Source organism: Pogoniulus pusillus, chromosome Z (genome assembly GCF_015220805.1).
Source record: "Pogoniulus pusillus isolate bPogPus1 chromosome Z, bPogPus1.pri, whole genome shotgun sequence".
Classification (NCBI taxonomy): domain Eukaryota; kingdom Metazoa; phylum Chordata; class Aves; order Piciformes; family Lybiidae; genus Pogoniulus; species Pogoniulus pusillus.
The window spans coordinates 68,028,622-68,049,466 of NC_087309.1; the positions used below are offsets into that span (position 1 = coordinate 68,028,622).

At 42.8% G+C, this 20,845-nt stretch overlaps 1 protein-coding gene across 1 annotated transcript in view; it reads left to right on the plus strand.

Moving 5' to 3' along the window:
* Positions 1–906, plus strand: part of LOC135173729 (aldehyde dehydrogenase 1A1) — a 32,164-nt gene extending 31,258 nt beyond the window's left edge. The window contains exon 14 of the mRNA XM_064140887.1: positions 334–906. Coding sequence (XP_063996957.1) covers positions 334–406 — 73 coding nt within the window. The 3' untranslated portion in view covers positions 407–906. The remainder of the gene's footprint in view (positions 1–333) is intronic.
* Positions 907–20,845: the final 19,939 nt, after the last annotated feature.

A 20,845-nucleotide genomic window follows, 5' to 3' on the forward strand; every position in this document is an offset into this window, starting at 1 on the left:
TGCTGATAACTTTTTTAGCATGTTTGTGAAGGCCTAACATGTCCTGTTTTTTTTTCACGGACACACAATTTAGAAAGGAAGCAAACTGATTAAATGCCATTCTTTTGCACAGAAATAAAATTGCTCTGTCTCCCACTTTTCTGAGGAGACAGTTGCAGTAACTTTTCAGAAGACTTCCAGCAACCATCCTGCTGCACATATGTCTTCTGAATACATCCTCTATGTTTGTTATACATCTGGCCAATTGCACTACAGCACCAAAAATACTATCCAGGGCATAACTCATATAGAAGGCATTAGCAGAAATATTGCTCTGCATTCTTTTTCATCTAGGGGAGAATATAGCCTTCATGAATACACAGAAGTTAAGACCGTCACAATCAAAATCCCACAGAAGAACTCATAATGCTCCTTGAGGTACAGAATGTAGCATCTTCAAGTGAATCTGTAATGGCTACCTGGATTCTGAAAAGTTTTACATCCAGAATTATTACACTTTTTTTCTTTCTGCTCATGTAAGACATACCTGCTTACAGTAACAATATAAAGTAGAAAATGTTAATATGATTAATTGAGAAAAGGAAACTTTGATGTCTAATGCATAACTAATTTTTAAGCAATTTTCAGTGGCATGTCTCTGTAGTGATAGAAGGATGTTACTTTTGCAACATATTCTACAGCTGTAGTTTGAATTTGTATGCTCTAAGTGTTACATAGCATGCTGTATTTGCATTTTCTTTCTTTATGGCCTTAGCAGAAGCACTTGTGAGTAATTAGGGGATACATACCTTTCTGTGTCTTTCAGAGGTAATAAACTCCTTCTAGATGTATTTCTTGTGCTACTGAATATGTTCATCATACCACATAAATGCAATCCCAATATCATTAAACAATATTAAAATTCAACCGAATATCTAGTATTTCTCATTTATTTTGTCTTTTCTCTTGTATTGATTTACCACTTGACATTATGTGGCACTGGTTTTATATCTTTAGAGAGACATGGGCTTTATGGAGACTTAAGTCCCTAATTCTTTGACAGTACTACCAATGGAAAAGTATAAGCAGAGAACACTTGACAATTTCCAAGGAGCCAGAATCTGGCTTTGTAGTGATAAGCATATAGAAAAGTTTAAACAGATAATAAGCACAAAATATTGAAAGAAAAGAGTAGAGGTGAAGAAAGATGATCTCCTTTGTGTGTTGTGTCTTCTCCATTTTTCCCAAACTTGTAAGCCCGCATATCACTTGCATGTCTTCCTCCCATCTCTTTCCTTCTCTAGTCCATTATTGACCTTCAGCATTGTTCCTCACTCTCTCTTTTTCTGTATAATTGCTTACTCTTATACAGACCATCTGTAGATGTGTCACAAGCTGATACTAGCTTCTAAGGTCTCTTAGTCTGTGCAGCTTCAGTCTTTCGTAATTCTCTTCCAGCATAACTACTGACATCCTCCAACTGACATTCACTGTCAACAGCTGTGAGGTGTTGGGACAGTAGTCTACAGACACAAAGCTCAACAGTATCATAGCCTGACACGGTATTATCTTCCTTGGACTGACTCCAGAGCCACAGTTCATCTTGTCAGGGCAGGTCAGCCTTACATAAATCGCAGAATCACAGAAGTGTCAAGACCGGAAGGGACCTCAAAGATCATCCAGTGCCAATCACCCTGCCATGCGCAATGATATCTCACACTAGATCAGGTCACTCAGAGCTCCATCTAGCCTGGCCTTAAAGACCTCCAGGGATTGGGCTTCCACCACCTCCCTCAGAACCTGTTCCAGTGTCTCACCAATCTTACAGTGAAGAGTTTTTTCCTAACATCCAATCTGAATCTACCCACTTCTAGTTTCACTCCATTCCCCCTAGTGCTATCACTACCCAACACTGTAAAAAGTCCCTCACCATCTTTCTTGTAGGTTCCTTTAAGGTAGTGGAAGGCTGCAACAAGGTCTTCTTGGAGGCTTCTCTGCTGCAGACCAAATAACTCCAGCTCTCTCAGTGTTATGGAGGGCCTGTAGGCCCAAGAATAGGCTTACATATGCTTTGCCCTGCCTGGACATGTTTTTCTGCCCGTAACCAGAGGTAAACACATAACAAGCACAAAGTGGCACAACAGACCTGGGGCCATGATGCAGACATGCCTGATTGTGTAAGGTGGTTATGTAAGCCCCCACACGCCCAGCTCGTGCCTGCCTAGTGTAAGGCCCATATGTTTCCCATAATTGGAGGGTCCAGGCCTGTGGCTTTTGCCTATTATGGTAAGGTTTGGCTAACTGCCAACCAGATTGGTCATTCTAGTGGCCAAGGGGCCATTGATCTTGGCCCACATTTGATAAATAGAGGTAACAGATAAACAACATGCTCAGGCTCCCCCACTTGCTCATGTGCTCACTCATTATTAGGCTTAGACTCACCAGCACTGCTTCTTGTTTATGCCATCATGCCTATTTGCTTTGCTGTTATTACGGAGACAGTATCTCCCATAGTCTCCCAGCCAGCTGTGCACACTTGCATGCCACTGTGGTGAGTTATCAGGGCCAGATCCTGTAGTGCCTGCCTTTACCTACGGAGCTCAGACACCCATGCAGCCGTGCATCCTATTGCACACCCGCTGCCTTATTATTGCCCGGTGCATGCCACTGCTGCCGAGTTACCAGGAAGTTGACTCTGAATTGTCTGCACATGATTGGCCCGCATGGCCAGCGTTACATCATGCTGAAACAGCATGACATCCTGCCTCTGCACCTGAAGGTCCTGCCTAAGAATCTCTGGACAGAGCATCCAGAAGAAGCCAGGAGACCAGGGCAGAGATTACATCCTTCACCAGGAGAACAAGGTCAGAGACTGTCCTTTCCCCAGAAACTGGGAAAATTCTCCTTTCCCCTGAAGCTGGGAGGTTTCCAACCTCAAAGTGTACGGGCAAAGGCTCCCCAGAAGTTTGGACACTTGCATAGGCTGTGACATAGCCCAGGAGGGTGATTGATAATTAATCAGAATTTTTAAGTGAATGCTTTAATACCCCTGTAATTTCTATTGCCTCCTGCCATAGGGCAGAGAGAGCTTCAGCCCACCTGCTGGGCAAAATAGTATATTGACCCCAAGTGGCATTAAGCTGTGGGGGAAGTCCTCTCTCTGTTTATAGTTTGAACTGATTCCTAGTTATTAATGACTTATGGTTTCATATTATTCCTAGAGTGTCTTTCATGACTGCGTAGATCCTTTTAATATTAAAATACAGTGTTTGGGGCTGGTGAGAGTTCAGAATATTGAAGTTAATAAATATTTTTTTTTAAAGAATTTTATCTTGCACCAATTAATTTCTCCCCTCCACCACAATCAGTGTATGAGGCAGAATACCCCTCTGCAACACTCAGTCTGTCTCCATAGGAGAGGTGCTCCAGCCCTCTGATCATCCTCAGTGCCCTTCTCTGGACATGTGTGATGGTTTGGGCCCTTACCCGCCCCCCCGCCCCCCACTTTTGAATTTGCCCCAGCTAACTCAGATGGACCCTGGGAATATAGATGAAGCAATTTATTTACAGATAGAAGAATTTACAAGCAGCTATTTACAATATATACAGTTATATACAATTATATACAGAAATATACAAAGGATAAAAAATACAAAAGCACAACTCCCCTCCCAGAAACCTGAGTCCCCAGGAGGGGCTTTCAAACCACCCCAACACCTCCCCTTGTCCTCTCAACCTTACCCCAGTTCTCAGGAAGAAGAGAGGTGCAGTCAAGAGGTTAGGGAGCAAGGTTAGTAGGAACAAAGTTAATGAGATGTGACTAAGTCTGAAGGCAAAGGCAGAAGAGAAAAACAAAATGGAGAATGTTTTCTTCTTCTTCCCAGAGTTCTCAGCGTGACTGTGAGAGAAGGAGACACCATGTTTTCATTCCACTGCCTGTTATCAAGTTCTTCTACCAAAACATTCCAGCTTGCTTCTACCTAGCACAATCCACCCCTTGTCTACTTCACTCAGAGTATCGCTGAGAATTATCCAACCTAACCTAAACCAATATTTACACTAAAACAATCTATATAAGTTCAGTTCACACTTCAATCAGATGTAGGTGATTCAAAAGCTCAGAACAGGGACTCTCAGGTGATGTTGGGTTTGTGCTCACATACTGTAGATTCTATCGTAGATTCTCTCAGTGTTGGGCGCTGATGTTACCTAGAACAGAAAACTCCTAACAGCTTGAATTTAAACTCTCTCAGCTAAGGTTAAATTTCTTTGTGGAATGCACTGGATTTCACCATTCTCCTGCATTATCCAGTAGGTGTGAACAGGACCTTCAGCAGATACCACCCCTCGGACAGGTTTCCCTTCGCCCGAAGGAGAAAATACCCAAACAGTTTTCCCTAACTGATTCTTCTCATGTACAACAGGAACTTTATCACCGTCTACTGTTTGGACCAAATCTGATTGTGCAGGTCCTGCTCTGTTTACTGAACCTCTACTATTTACCAACCATGTAGCTTGTGCTAAATGTTTGTCCCAGTTTTTTAGAGTTCCCCCCGCCATGGCTTTTAGGGTGGTTTTCAGCAAACCATTGTAGCGTTCAATCTTCCCTGAAGCTGGTTCATAGTAGGGTATATGATAGATCCATTCAATACCATGCTTTTTGGCCCAGTTTTCCACAAGATTGTTCTTGAAATGAGTACCATTGTCTGACTCGATTCTCTCTGGAGTTCCATGTCCCTACATGATTTGTCTCTCCAAGCCAAGAATGGTGTTACATGCAGTAGCATGTGGAACTGGATAGGTTTCCAACCATCCAGTGCTGGCTTCTACCATCATCAGCACATACTGCTTGCCAGAACGAGATCAAGGTAAAGTGATGTAGTCAATCTGCCAGGCTTCACCATACTTGTACTTTGACCATCTCTCACCATACCATAAGGGCTTGATTCGCTTAGCCTGCTTAATAGCAGCACAAATGTCACAGTCATGGATGACTTGGGTGATAGCGTCCATGGACAAGTCAATTGACCTATCACGAGCTCATCGGTATGTTGCATCTCTGCCTTGATGTCCAGATGGATCATGGGCCCACCGAGCTAAGAACAGCTCACCTTGGTGTTTCCAATCAAGGTCAATGTCAAGTTCAGAGTTGGTATCAGCTTGAGCAACCTTAGCAGCTTGGTCTGCCTTCTGGTTATGTTTATGTTCCTCTGTTGCTCTGCTCTTAGGCATGTGTGCGTCTACGTGCCGCACCTTCACTGGAATTCTCTCCAGCCGTGCATCAATGTCCTGCCACAGATCAGCACACCAAATAGGCTTTCCTTTCCTCTGCCAACCATGCTTCTTCCAGTCCTTTAGCCAACCCCATAGAGCATTGGCTACCATCCATGAGTCGGTGTAGAGGTAAAGGATAGGCCAATTCTCACGTTCAGCCACATCAAGAGCAAGCTGGACAGCTTTTACCTCAGCGAACTGACTGGATTCTCCTTCTCCATCTTTTGTTTCGGTAACTCTCCTGGTAGGACTCCAGACTGCTGACTTCCATATTCGCTTGTTCCCAACAAGATGACAGGAACCATCTGTGAACAAAGCATAGTTCTTTTCCTGACCAGAGAGATCACCATAGGGAGGAGCTTCCTCAGCACGAGTTATTTTCTCCTCCGGAGGTTTGGAACAGTCTGTGCCTTCCGGCCAGTTGGTGATCACCTCCACCAGACCAGGTTGATTAAGATTCCCCATTCATGCTCGTTGGGTTATCAAAGCCATCCATTTAGACCAGGTTGCATCTGTGGCATGATGCAGTACTGAACCTTTGCCCTTGAACATCCAGTTAAGAACTGGCAGTCTAGGAGCTAAAAGCAATTGTGACGCAGTTCCAATCACTTCAGAAGCTGCTTTCACTCCCTCATAGGCTGCTAGTATCTCTTTCTCAGTTGCAGTGTAATTTGTCTCTGAACCACTGTAGCAACGTCCCCAGAAACCAAGTGGACGACCACGTGTCTCATTTGGAGCTCTCTGCCAAAGGCTCCAAGTTGGACCATTGTCACTTGTGGCCATGTACAGAATATTTTTAATGTCTGGACCAGATCTCACAGGTCCCAAGCCCACTGCATGGACTACTTCTCGCTTGATCTGATCAAAGGCTGCTTGTTGTTCAAGTCCCCACACGAAATTATTACTCTTACAAGTCACATCATGCAGAGGTTTCACAATTTGACTGAAACCAGGAATGTGTACTCTCCAAAATCCCACCACACCTAAGAAACAAAGGGTGTCCTTTTTTTTTGTGGGAACTGCCATGGTGGAGACTTTGTTGATCACATCCTGAGGAATGTAACGGCGACCATCTTGCCACCGCACTCCCAGAAACTGAATTTCTCTGGCAGGTCCTTTGACCTTGTCTCTCTTAATGGCAAAACCTGCTTGCAACAGAATGCAATGATTTTGTTACCTTTCTCGAAGACTTCCTCAGCAGTTTGGCCCCACACAATGATGTCGTCGATATACTGGATGTGCTCTGGAGCTTTACCTTTCTCCAGTGCATTGTGGATGACTGAATGACAGATGGTTGAGCTGTGTTTCCACCCCTGAGGCAAACAGTTGAACTGGTACTGGATTCCTCTCCAGGTGAATGCAAACTGAGGCCTGCACTCCTTTCCTATGGGAATAGAGAAGAAAGCATTAGCAATGTCTATGGTTGCATACCATTTGGCCTCCTTCGACTCCGGCTCGTACTGGAGTTCCAGCATGTCCGGCACAGCTGCACTCATGGGTGGCGTCACCTTGTTGAGGGCACGAAAATCTACTGTGAGTCTCCAATCACCATTAGCTTTACTCACAGGACAGATGGGACTGTTGAAAGGTGAATGAGCTTTCTCGATGACAGCCTGATCCTCCAGTTGACAAATCAGCTGATGAATGGGCAACAAAGAGTCACAGTTAGTTCTGTACTGCCTATGATGAACAGTTTGAGTTGCAATTGGCACTTCCAGGTCCTCTATGTCATGATTTCCCACAGCTGCAGATTCATCTGAAAGTTCAGGTCTAATGGACAATTTCAATTTATCATCCTCAGTCTCTACAGATGCTATTCCAAAAGCCCATTTGTGACCCTTAGGATCTTTGAAGCAACCTTGTCTCAAACAGTCAATTCCCAGAATGCAAGGCGCATCAGGACCAGTTACAATAGCATGTGTCTTCCACTCTTTACCAGTTAAACTGATCTCAGCCTGTATCTTAGTTAACTCTTGAGATCCACCAGTGATTCCAAAGATAGAAATGGACTCTGTCCCTTTGCAATTAGATGGCAATAAAATACACTGAGCACCTGTGTCAACTAAAGCCCTGTATTTCCAAACTCTTGAACTGCCAGGCCACCTAATGAATACATTCCAGTAGATTCGGTTCTCTCCACTATCCCTTTCCTCCTCCTGGCTGGAGGCAGGGCACCCCTAATGCTGAACATGGCATGTAGGGTGTACACAGTGATTGGTGTTGTTGTGAGAGGAACTGCAACTGTTGGAATAATTGCAGTTGGTCTCGGGAGCTGAAGAAGTGACAGCTACTTTCCTGGCATTATTGCCTCTGTTTCTGCCACTCTGCAGATCCCTGACCCTCTTTGAAAGAGCTGAAGTAGGTTTACCATCCCATTTGTTCATGTTCTCACCGTATGTGTCACGCAGAAGTATCCACAGTGATACATGTGATTGCTGCTGTCTGGGTGGAATGTGTCTCCTCCTGGGCTGGAATTGCCTTGCAGGAGGTGGGCATCTGTTCCTGACTGCAGAAACACGCACCCATTCAGATGATGCAGGAATGGTATCCTTTACCAGATTTAAAATGTTTCTGAGATCCTCCTTCAGTTCTTTCATACTCTCCTTAATGCCATCCCTAATACCATCTTTAAGCTCCGTAGTCATAGTCTTTATGGCACAGATTATACCAGAATGTGACAAACTGTCCTCTATCTGCCTGAGCTGGTCAGTGAATTCACCAACAGTGAAAGACCTTCCATTATCACTCCTTGATAGAATCTTGCTGGCCAAGATGTTAGCATAGGATGAAGGAGCAAGCTTAATAAGCTTCTTCATGAGACCTGTTCCCAAAGGAATATCGTCAGGCTCATGAGTGCCATGATCTCCATAAAGCACTTCCTTCCCAGCAAACTCCTTCAGAAGCTTAATTCCCTGCTCAATGGTGTTCCACTTCTTGGCAGCCCATGGTAGATCATCTCGGGAAGGATATCTCATAGCCACAGCCAAAAGAAGGCGTGTCCACAAGCTAACCCTACCAAGAGGACTTGCTAGGTATTTGTCCACTCCACTCTCCTTAGTGAGTGGTCCCAGCTGTTTGGCAGACTTGTCTCCTACCTGCAGAGCATTAGCACCAATACCACGGCATCTCACTAGCCAGCTTAAGATTGGCTCACCTGATTCCCTTGTGTATTCCTTCCTAACTTCCCTGACCTCTCTGGATCCTTGGAGCCCTGGATGTCATCTTCCACCTCCTCTTCCCCCTGTTGTTCTGGTGGTGCCTGGCCTAACACAATCTTCCTCATAGCATTCCTAAACTCATTGGAACCATCCTCTCTCTTGGCAGCTAACCTCACAGCTCTCCTCTCACTTGAGTATTGATGTCTCAGCACATTTGCGAGGTCTCGCAGACTGCCTCCTCTTCCTCCTCTTGCTGCTGATCACCAGAGTTCCCCTCTCTTACATCCTCGTGCAAACCACTCTTTGCCTTAGCTTTTGCCTTAGCAGGTGCCAGAACGGCCTGAGCAGCAACAGACTTTGACGTGTCTGCTGAAGGGTTTGAATTATTAGGGGTCTGACTTGGAGGATTTTAATCATTAGGGGTCTGACCTGGAGCTTGTGAGTTCAGATCTGCCTTACTGTTAGCTGCAGGGCTCTGATTCTGGTCCGCTGGCTGGGGATTCGAATTGGCTGAGCTGGTGTCATTAGGATTTGGACTGACTGGGCTAGCATTACCAGCATTAGTGGGATTATTTGCCTGTCCTCCTGGGATGCCTGCCAACCCTGACGTGTTATCATTGTTGCTAGGAACATTCTGATTTTGGGTACCTGTCTGTGCTCCTGGGGCTCCTGCCAAACTCTGCCCATTGTTTTTGTTATTATTGTTATTGTTTATGTTACCTCCAGGAACATTGGCAGAATTCCCAGAACCTACTGAGGAGAGTGGAGAGGCTGCCTGGGGGGAAGAAGATGGCTGAGAAACTGTTACTGAATTTGGTTTTGAGACAGAATTTTTCCTCGCTCTTATAGAAGCTGGTTTTGAATTTTTCACCAATAATGCCAAAATTAATATGAATATTAAAATCATGAGGCAAATATTAAAAATTGTGAGAAGCACAACAGTTTTACACGAGCATGTGCCTAGGCAAACAGTTGGAATTCCTGTCTTAGGCTGAATAACTCTCATTAGAGCCGTATTTAAAGCAGAATTTCCATTGATTATCATATTATTGACAAAAGCTCCTGTAATATCCTTGGTAATATTCTCAGTGACATTAAAACCAGCATAACCAAGAATCATAGAATCATAGAATCAACCAGGTTGGAAGAGACCTCCAAGATCATCCAGTCCAACCTATCACCCAGCCCTATCCAGTCAACTAGACCATGGCACTAAGTGCCTCATCCAGTCCATCTCCAGAACATATCTGAAACCTTAGCTTTAGCCTTATTATAAGCCAGATCAATAAAATAAGCAACAATTTGAGCTTTTATCCAACTAAATGCCAAGAAAACAAAACCAGACCAGAGCAATGCCCCAACCAAATACAATAGCTGCTTGATTAGCTTCATCTTAATTCCCAGAGCTAATTTCCAATCACTCCAATATATCTAGCCCCACGTTGGGAAAGCCAAATAAAAATGTGATGGTTTGGGCCCTTACTCGCCCCCCCACACTGTTGAATTTGCCCCAGCTAACTCAGACGGCCTCTGGGAATATATATGAAGCAATTTATTTACAGCTAGCAGAATTTACAAGCAGCTATTTACAATATATACAGTTATATACAATTATATACAGAAATATACAAAGGATAAACAATACAAAAGCACAACTCCCCTCCCAGAAACCTGAGTCCCCAGGAGGGGCTTTCAAACCACCCCAACACCTCCCTTTGTCCTCTCAACCTTACCCCAGTTCTCAGGAAGAAGAGAGGTGCAGCCAAGAGGTTAGGGAGCAAGGTTAGTGGGAACAAGGTTAATGAGATGTGACTGAAGGCAAAGGCAGAAGAGAAAAACAAAATGGAGAATGTTTTCTTCTTCTTCCCAGAGTTCTCAGCATGACTGTGAGAGAAGGAGACACCATGTTTTCATTCCACTGCCTGTTATCAAGTTCTTCTACCAAAACATTCCAGCTTGCTTCTAACTAGCACAATACGTTCCAGCATATCCATATCTTTCCTGTAATAGCAGCTCCAGAACTGGATGTAGAAGTCCAGATGGGGTCTTACCAGAGTGGAGTAGAAGGGGAGAATCATCTCTCTTGACCTACTGGACACACTTCTCTTGATGCAGCTCATGATACAGTTGGCTTTCTGTACTGCAAAGTGCACACTGATGGCTCATTTTGAGCTTCTCACCTATCAACACCTACAAGTCTCCTTCCTCAGGGCTGCTGTCAAGCCAGTCACTGCGCTGTCTACATCCATGCTTAAGATTGCCCCGGCCCAGATGCGGGACCTTGCACTTGGTTTTGTTGAACTTTATGAGGTTGACTTGGGCCCAACTCTCCACCCTGTCAAGGTCCCTCTGGATGGCATCCCTTCCCTCTAGTGTGTCAGCCACACCACATAGCTTGGAGTCATCAGTGAACTTGGCTGAGGGTGCACTCAATGCCACTGTCTGTGTCTCCAAAAAAGATGTTAAACAAGATCTGGTCCAGTACTGGTCCAAAACTGACCCTTGAGGGACACTATTTGTCACTGGCCTCCACACGTATTTCTCCCAGTAACTAGGTATTTACACTAGGTATTCCTGAAAGGTGTCAGTTCCCAAATATATATGTGTCTCTCTGGAAATAATTTCATTAGACAGTTGGCAGACAAACTCAATCACTGTCCTTTATCAAGAAAGAATTAACAAAATAATAGGAGAAGGAAAAGAATGAAGAGAGGATGAAATGTAAAAATCTACTGTAATAATAATTAGAAGAGATCGTTCAGTGGAGATAAAGCTTAAGGAAGTGCAAAAATCAAAATAATTACCAAATAAAGGGAAAACAACAACAATAGAAAAAAAATCCTAGAGAAATAAGATTGGCAAAAGACTCCAAAATACTTTAAAAGTGTAATGAACATAGTTCCAGAGAAAATCAATGCAAAGATTAAATATTTTAAAAGAAATTAAAAGGAGTATATAGAGCACTTGTGAGTCTTCATAAATCCACTCTTACGAAATCACCCAAAGTAGACTCAGCAGAGCTGGAAGTTAAGGAAATGAATCTGTATTTACAGCTTAGCACAATATACAAGCAAGTGTTTACAATATATATGAAGCTATATACAGAAATATACAAGTTAAAAAGTAATGCAGAAACATAACAGCCCTCTCTGAAACCAGAGTGCAGACAGGATTTGGGAAAGCTAGAGATGACTCAATATGAGTTAAGCTTCCAAGCGATCCACTGTTTCTTGAGAGCATTTGCTGCATCGAAGAGACGGGGATACGGACTGATGCAAGCTAAGTTCCAACTTTATTAGGCAACATACAGGACTTATATACTTTGTCTGAAGGCATCAGAAGGCTTAACATTTTTACATATTGATTAGTCATTTTATCACATGCAAAACCATCTTTTCTTCCAATCTAAATTCTGTCTGCCACATCAGCTTCCTGTGGAGCAACAGTCAGCATATTCATCAGATAAGAAGGACAGGCATATTCATCAGATGGTAGGACAGTCTCCTTGCTTCTCCTAATCAGATCATTCTGACTCAGATAGTTTGCCCAAGGCTTGTGTTGACACTGACCCTGATTGACCTTTGTTCTTCATTAACGACCTGCGATCCCACAAGCATCAGGCTTCAAGTTACAAAGCATATACTTTCAGTTGGGATGAGTAAAGTGAGCACACGCAGCATGCAATGTGGTACTGTTAACTAGCATTTGGTGCATCTAAATATTGGAATTTGCATAATCCTCCCTACTTGCGGTTACTGCTATAGCCGAATATCCTCCCATCCTGGGCACAGTCCCACAGAAGCTGTTTATCAGAATGCTCAAGGACAAATTCCTTTGAGCTTCTTCACACACAGTGCTGTGGTTTACTGCAGTTCCAACACTTAGACCTCACATTCAAGGCTTGGTTGTACAAGCTTCTAGGGGCTCGTGCTCCCTCTCCTTCAGCCAATTCTGAACATCAGAGTCCCCGGGATGGGCTCCCAACCACCCTTCCACCTTCTTTCCATTCCTCTGCCTTAGCCCAGACTTTTGATTATGTACAAAGTGAGTTTGGAGGATTGGCCAGGGGGGCTTAGACAGCAGAAGGATGAGTTACATAGAAAGCAGGCCAGGGAGGAAAGTATAGGCACCCAGAGACACACAGTAACTGTGTTATTTGTGTTTATGTTCCTGTTTCTATACATCTCAGCAAGCCTATGAATGAAGTAGACATCACCACTGTTTTCTTTTTGCAGCCTATGATCTAATTCTTCTCACGAAAATATTCCAGCTAGTCTCAAACTAGCACATGTCTAAATTCTGCTTTTCACAAGCCAATTGCAGAAGTCTCAAGGGAGGCTAAATAAGCTGAAAAACAGTAAGTGTATATTTGAATCTTGATTTGAATGAGGGTTGCATTCCTGAAACTATAGTCCTAATCATACTGACTTGCCAGCATTGCACCCTAGAGTAATGACGTTTGGGCCACCAATATGGTTAGACAATTGTTCTCCGTTTATTTCCGTGTTACAGTGAGTTATATACTTACTTGGAAGAGTCATGCATAGCTAACTTAGTTCAAGATCGGTACATGTGGAAAGTACAGATTGGCTTAAGGTTATGCATGAGGTACAGATAGGTTAACTTATATAAACAACCTGTAGGGTCAGTTCCCTGTGACTGGCTGACTCTGCCCACATGCAGCTGCATGTTGGGGGTGTTATCCACCGCCTAGTTTCCTGCCTCCGAGATGGATTCAAGGACAGTCTGCAGCATGGGGTTGCTCATTGCTTAACAGTTTATGTCCTGTTAGCAACAAATCCGTCCACAATGACTTAAATTCTTTGGTTTGTATAGATGAGTGATACAGAGAAGCAAGACTGAATGCCTTTTCAATGGCATTGAGTCAAAAGGTATAGACTTAGACTATATCTGGTATGATCCAATCATTATTTCAGCTCCTAGAAGCAGACTAGGAGTAGTATGAATCATCTACTCTGATTGTGTAGTGTCATCGTCTCCTCATAGTGTCAGATCAGCATAGGACTGCAAAATCCAGTCCACTATGCTATGCTACCTGCAACTGCAACCACAAGGAAAGAATTATTTCAAAATACAACCCAAGAAAAAGGTATAGTGGGGTCAATGCAAGATATGTTTTCACCCTTTCCCCTACTGCACTCTCCCTCATGCCTCTTCTCTCCTTACGGGGACATAAGAAAGGGAGGGAAAAAAAATGGCAGAGAAAGAGTTTTCATTTAGTTTATACAGAATATTTTACTCTCCTTCTACAAAGGTTTCAGATTACACCAGCATATTTAGAAAACAGATGTAAAAGTGTCGTGGAGGGCCTGTAGGCTCGAACAGAGGCTTATTTATGCCTATGCATGCCTGGACATGTTTTTCTGCCAGGACCCCTGCCTGTGAACAGGTTGTGTAAGCCACACACACCTAGCTCGTGTCTCCTTGGGGTAAATCCATGTGATCCCCATATTTGGAAAAGTCCAGGCAAGAGCCTTATGCCTATTATGGTAAGGTTTGGCTTACTGCCAACCTGATTGGTCACTCTAGTGGCCAAAGAGGCCATTAATCTTGGCCCTATCCAAAGTTCAGGTCTCTGACCCTGCCTGCAGCTCAGCTCAGCTCAGCCCTCTCTGACCACACTGCAGTGCCCTGCTGCTCTGACCCACCTGCAAGGCTCAGACATAGCTCTAGCCCTCACTTGCAGCTCTCTGAGGGTCAGACCTCATGCTTTGATTCATGCACAGCTGACCTGCCTGCGTACCTTAGATGCAGAGCTCATTTAAGCCTGCACATAATATATATATATAAGGAGCCTATAGCCTCCTAAACCAGCTGTGCACATCTGCAAGCTACATTGCTATCAGGACCTGATCCTGCTTTACCTATGGAGCTCAGACTCCCAGCAGCTGAGCACACTTCACATGCCCGCTGCTTATTGCCTCGTAAAAGCCAGTGCCACTGAGAGAACCAGGTAGCAGACTTGGGATTGTCTGCTAACACACACACATGGCCTGCTACTCATGTGAAGGAACTACTTGAGAGAAGAGACTGACCTCTACTGCACTACAGCCTCCCTTCAGATAGTGGTAGAGAGCTGTCAAGTCCCCCCTCAGCCTCCTCCTCTCCAGGCTAAACAACCCCAGATTACTCAGTAGCTGCTCCAGACCCTTCACCAGCTTGATTGCCTTTCTCTAGACACACTCCAGCAACTCTATGCCCTTCTTGTAGTGAGGGGCCCAGAACTGATCACACTATTTGAGGTGAGGCCTCACCAGTTCCAATTACAGTTAATACCAATTGTGAGCAGAACTTGAGTCAAAGATGTTTCCATGCATGTGTGATGCATGAGACAGAGTGTGTCTGAGAGAGAAGATAAAGAGGCAAAGAGAGGGTGAAACATCCAACTTTTTTATCAGAGCCAAGCATAGTTTTAGGTTAATCTGATGACACACTAAAGGTGTTCCCAAAGATGCTAATGTAAAGAGATATACATTTTGGCATCTAGTAAGCTTGAATTCAGTATGTGTGTATTTGTCTAAGGGACTTGAGGTATGTTTGATGGAGGTAAACGAGGCTAAATTGCATAGTCTGCTTTACAAGAGCAGTTCAGTCCACAGTACATGGCAAAGTGTCCAAACCACAACAATTTTAGAAAGTGGTCCCTTTTGTTCCTCAACTGTCCAATTACTAACTCAGAGATCAGGTTTTAATTTCTCTCCACAATACACACAATGTTAGTACCACAGTCTCTCTGTCAATATGACAAATGTCTGACAATGAAATATCTCTACTATTTCTTAACATTATGTCTGCGCATGGGTACAGTGGATTGTTTTCACCCAGTTTAGGCAGGAATAAATGAGGACTTGAACTCTATATATATTATAGTGATAATTACAGAGGCTTGCATTTTCTGGCTTGAATTAGTATTATTTTACTCCTGATACAAGCCAAAGCAGCAAGCACCAGTGAAATTCATTGTGAAGACCATAAATAGTTGACCTCAATGTAAATATTACTTATGCTCTTAATGAAGTTGTAGACTTCATTTCACAGAGGATGAAATTTAGCAAGAGACCTAAATTCTTCCTTTCAAAGCCCTTGGAAACTGACTGCTGTGATCAGCAGCAACTAATCAATTTCTATTACGTATTTGGATTGAAATTGTGATATTGTTCATATAGTTCTCCAAGGCACTGAGTTCCTGGGTAAAAAAACATGAACAAAAGCCCAGTATATTTGAATAGAGGTATTGCTTTTTCCAGTGAAATAATTTTCTAACCTCTTAACACTATTGAACACTTAACCTTTACTTTTGGTGGAAGTATTACCAAGAAGAAGCTTTTGCAATCTTCTTGGAAAGTTATGTGTTTCAGGTGAATTGATAGCATATAGATAGCATTTTACTTTTTTAAGAGGCAGGAAGGTCTTGAATGGCAACAGCAATAGCCCCTTAGATTATTCAGTCAAAATTATGAATCCATAAGGAATTCTTATTCTGTTTCAAGAAAGAAAAGTATCTGTAATCCCTCTACTGCCAGATGTCCAGGTCTTAAGAGAAACAAGAGAAGATATGGAAAAAATATTCAGAGAAAAAAAAAAAGCACCTGGATTGGATGAGGAGTGATAATTCCCTGATGAAGTAGGTTTTAGGGAGGAATTTGAAAGATGTGAAATCTTGGCATGCAAGAGGGTGCAGGAGGAAGAGAATGGTGTATTCTATCTGTGACACAAAAGGTAAGTGTAGAAAAGACAAGAGAAGAAAAAGAGAGAAAAAGAAAGAGCAGTAACAGAATTATAAGGAGTCTGGAGTATGAAAATAAAACTAAGTATCACTTCAAAATTCTGAAAGATCTCACTGAAAGATCTCTTTATAATTCTTCAAGAGTTAACATGAAAGGCTTCAACAGATAAAATGTTCTCCCTTAGCCTCTCCATCACCATATTTGTTGTGAGACTGTATTTCTCCTGCCTGATCTTTCTGTTCTCCTACTCCTCATTCAAGTCACGCTCCAGTTCTCTTGGTGTTAATGTTGTCTTCCATCTATTCCCCTAATATAAAGTGAGTTTTAAATGATTCCTTATTAGGAAAAGTTTGCTTTAAAATAAAGTAGCAGAAAAGTCTTTGAAATTTGAAGATAGTATTTCCCTGTGAACTTAGTGGGAGGTCCTAAGGACTAAATTATAACCTTTGCTATGCTGAGAGAAAAACAGTGGCTTGATGAATGTACTGCTCTGGAAACAAAAGTTAAAGATCTGGAAGCACAACATAAACTGACTCAGTCAAATAAAATGCTTCATAGTCTTGTAGGAAGCACATAAATCACTTGTTGCATGAAAAACTGGATAATCATAACGACCCAATAAACAGAACAGAGTATCAGGTGGTTTGACTGTTGAAAGCTCAACTCATGAAACAATCTATAGAGAAAAAAAAAAGATGATTCATATACAGTATGATAAATTCTTCAGGCAAGGGGAAGAGACCACAGCTGCTTTTACATGTTGCTAACAAGCACTGCAGAGAGGTTTGGGAGAAGCATAAACTGAAATACAATCAAGTTGTTCTCTAAAGGAGCAGAACAGAAGCAGTTAACTCTTCAAGTCAACTCCAAATTAGTAACACTGAGGATGATTTAGAAAGAAACAAGCTCAAAATTATAGCAGCAAGGAGAATGGTTTTTACTTCATAGCCTTATATCTCTTATAATTCTGTGTGGAGTATAAGATTATGGCTAACATGGCAATGTCCTGGGGTACCCCAAATTCTTTCTTTCCCCCCCCCCCCCCCCCGGGATTTGCATGGGAGAAGAAGACACAAAAAGTTTCTCCCCCCACACTGTGAGCTTGAAGGGGGAGCAGCCAAATGGTACACGCTCTCAAGACCCTTGCAGGCTGCTGACTGCAGTAATACAGATTCTACATTCATTCTGAATATTGTTCTTTATTATATGTAATAAGAATGCTTAAAACCAAGGAACATACTGTGTAGCAACAGCAAGAATAAGTGTGGTGGTTTGGCTTCTATCCCCCCACCCCACCCCCCCCACTTTAGAAATGCCCCAGCTAACTCAGATTGGGTCTGGGAATATAAATGAAGCTATTTATTTACAGCTGGCACAATATACAAGCAGATATGTACAATATATACAGTTATATACAGAAATATACAAGGTAAAAAACAATACAGAAACACAACTCCCCTCCCAGAAACCTGAGTCCTCAGGAGAGGCTCTCAACCACCCCTGCACCTCCCCCTGCCCCTCTCAACCTTACCCCAATCCTGAGAAAGACTAGAGGTGCAGCCAAGAGGTTAAGGAGCAAGGTTAGTGGCAGTGAGGTTAAGGAGATGTAGCTTCATCTAAAGCCAGAAGCAGAGAGAGAACAAAATGGAGAATATTATCTCATGTTTACCCTTCTTGTTTCCATACTTCTCAGTGAGACTGTGAGAGAAGTTGACATCAAAATTGTTTTCCTTTTCACAGCTAAATTATCTGCTTTCTCTCACCAAAACATTCTAGCCTGCTTCAAACTAGCACAATAAGACAAACAGAATTTGAGCCTTGGAAGAGAAGAATGACAGGTAAATAAGTGGACCAACTGAGAATAAGCAGCATTCTACAATTAACTACTTAGAAGAACTAAGGGAGACTTTGTATGAGTGTGAATGAAGAAATGTGTCATATGACCATCATATTCAGTCATGTATTTTAGAACTGTTACTGTTGGTAAACAGTGTGTATTACTAAGTGCAGTGCCTGCCAGAGAGCTTACTCTTATGCAAAAGATCTTTGACCTTGCTTACTCACTTTAAAAGATGTAAGATTATGTGGCATTATCTGTCTCCAGAAATCCTTGGGGGAATCTATGCAAGCTTTCTCCTGCAAACCCTCATCACTAATCAAGAGGGCCTACATACATGGGCCTACATACAACACGTTAGTCAAGCTCAAACTACAGGAAAAAATGCCAGTGCATGTGTTTGGATGATGAATGAAGACAATAAACTCATCATCTGTCTGAAGATATTTATCAGCAGAGGACTGTGATGAATACCTAAATATCCATTGAAAGTAATTTCTTTTATACTAATATGCTGATTTTTATTAATAATTTTTTTTCTGTTATGGAATTTCCAGAGAAAATCAGCCTTCTATTTCTTCTGTGTATACTAAGCCAAAATTCTCTAAAGTAAAATAAATGCATAGAATCACAGAATCAACCAGGTTGGAAGAGACCTCCAAGATCATCCAGTCCAAACTGCCACCCAGCCCTAGCCAATCAACTAGGTCATGGCACTAAGTGCCTCATCCAGTCTTTTCTTAAACACCCCCAGGGATGGCAACTCGACCACCTCCTTGGGCAACCCATTCCAATGGCAAATCACTCTTTCTTCCAGAACTTCCTCCTACTATTTATGTGTTTTTCCTGTCCTGAGTGATAAAGGGGTTCTGTTTCTTGTATAAAGGAGCCCTTGGGCATAGCTTAACTAAACCTATTGGGAGGAATATGAGGTCACAGCTCCACATATCCATGTCACAAAAGAGATTCAGTCAAAAGGAGGAAGAACTTACAAGCACTCATCATCAGAACAACATGGAACAACTACAAAGACAGGCTGTTGGAACTGGAGTTATTCAGCCTAGAGAAGTACTTGCCGGTACTTGCAGGGGTCCTACAAGAAGGACGAAGAGAGACTGTTTACAAAGGCCTGTAGTGATAGGCTGAGGGGCAACACTTTCAAACTAGAGCAGAGCAGATGTAGATTGAACGTTAGGAAAAAATTCTTCACCATGAGGATTGTGGAATACCAGAGATATTCAAGGTAAGCCTTGACAGGGCTCTGGGGCAGCCTGATCTAAAGATCCCCATGCTTAGTGTAGAGGGCATTGGACTAGATGGCCTTTGAAGATCCAGACCATTCTATGATAAGAAAGAGGTGAAATCTTGTGCAAGCCCAAGTTAAATAGTAGAACAATAAAGAAACTGTTAGGTGCAGAGTGCCTTTTCCACACCATCTGCTGGCTACCTATTCTCAGGGTTGATCACAAATGAGTAGTAACAATAACAAGTCTAAGTAACAGTAAAGAGGTAGAGGAGAGAAGCACTGCCAGCTAGCATACCGAAATTACACGGAATCACTGAATTACAGAATACTGGGGGCTGGAAGGGACCTCAAAAGATTATCTAGTCCAACACCCCTGCCAGAGGAGAATCATCTACACCAGATTACACAGGAATGCATCCAGGCAAGTTTTGAATATCTCCAGAGAAGGAGACTCCACAACCTCTGTGGGCAGCTGGTTCCAGTGCTCCATCACCCACATGGAACCTCCACCCATTGCCCCTTGTCCTGTCACTGGCAATCACCAAGAATAGGGGGCTCCATCCTTCTGGCACTCACCTCTTACTTATTTATAAACTTGAATGAGATGACCCCAAAGCACATTTACTGCCTATTTGATTCAAATACTTTTTCCTATAAATAGTTTGCTCACAAAAATCAAAACCACACATCTATCCTGTTCAACTTTTCTACAAATATGAGCCTATGTGTTGTTCACTGTACTATGGAACATGTTTACAAGAACAGAACATAGCAGAATTTTATTTCATAAGAGAAGATTATGATTTTTTAATTTTTTTTTTTTTTTTTTTTTTTTTTTTTTTTTTTACATACTGGACATCAGATCTACTTGTCTAGATCAAGGCTTGTCCCGAGTTAGGATGGATCCCTCCCCCAGTAGAATAAACTCACTACAACATGGATTTTTGGAAAGTCGGGGGAAAATGACTTTCTTATAGTCTAAACACAACATTATACGGAGAATAAACTACTACAGAAATATAATAACCTTAACGAAGATGGGGATGGGGTTAAGAGGCCGTGAAACAGAAAAAGCAGCATCAGCGGGGGAAAGAAAGACACAAAAACCTGGCTCCCTCTGTCTGCCCTGCAGGCTTGAAGAGGGGGAGCAAAGGGTGCCTTACTGCATGTGGGCTGACCCACTTGGAAGACCGTGTTGAGATTGGGCTGGTGGTTGGCTGTGTTTTTGCACCCAGTATAAATGACACTTTGTCTAGAAAAGATAAATAGAGCAAAGGTTCCCGCCTTGAGGTTCCTGCCTTGATAATTCCCAAATTGAGAGTCTTCTGCCACTGTGAAGGACAGGTTTCTGCTGTGACTGTACCGTCCCCACTTTTGGACAGCTCTTGCTTTTTGCACCTGTGAGAGTCTGATCCTCTCTCTTGTTAATCAACAAAGATAAAGATTGCATTGTCCCTCCTTAATCTTGTTACTTCTGGGACTCAGACTCGGTGCTTGGCCCAAAAGCTCAGAGATGCAAATCAACAGACAATACCTTTGAAACTCCTAGACCTCACCCTGGCTGGACTGCCCAGGAAGCCTCCACCTTATCTCAGCTGCCCCC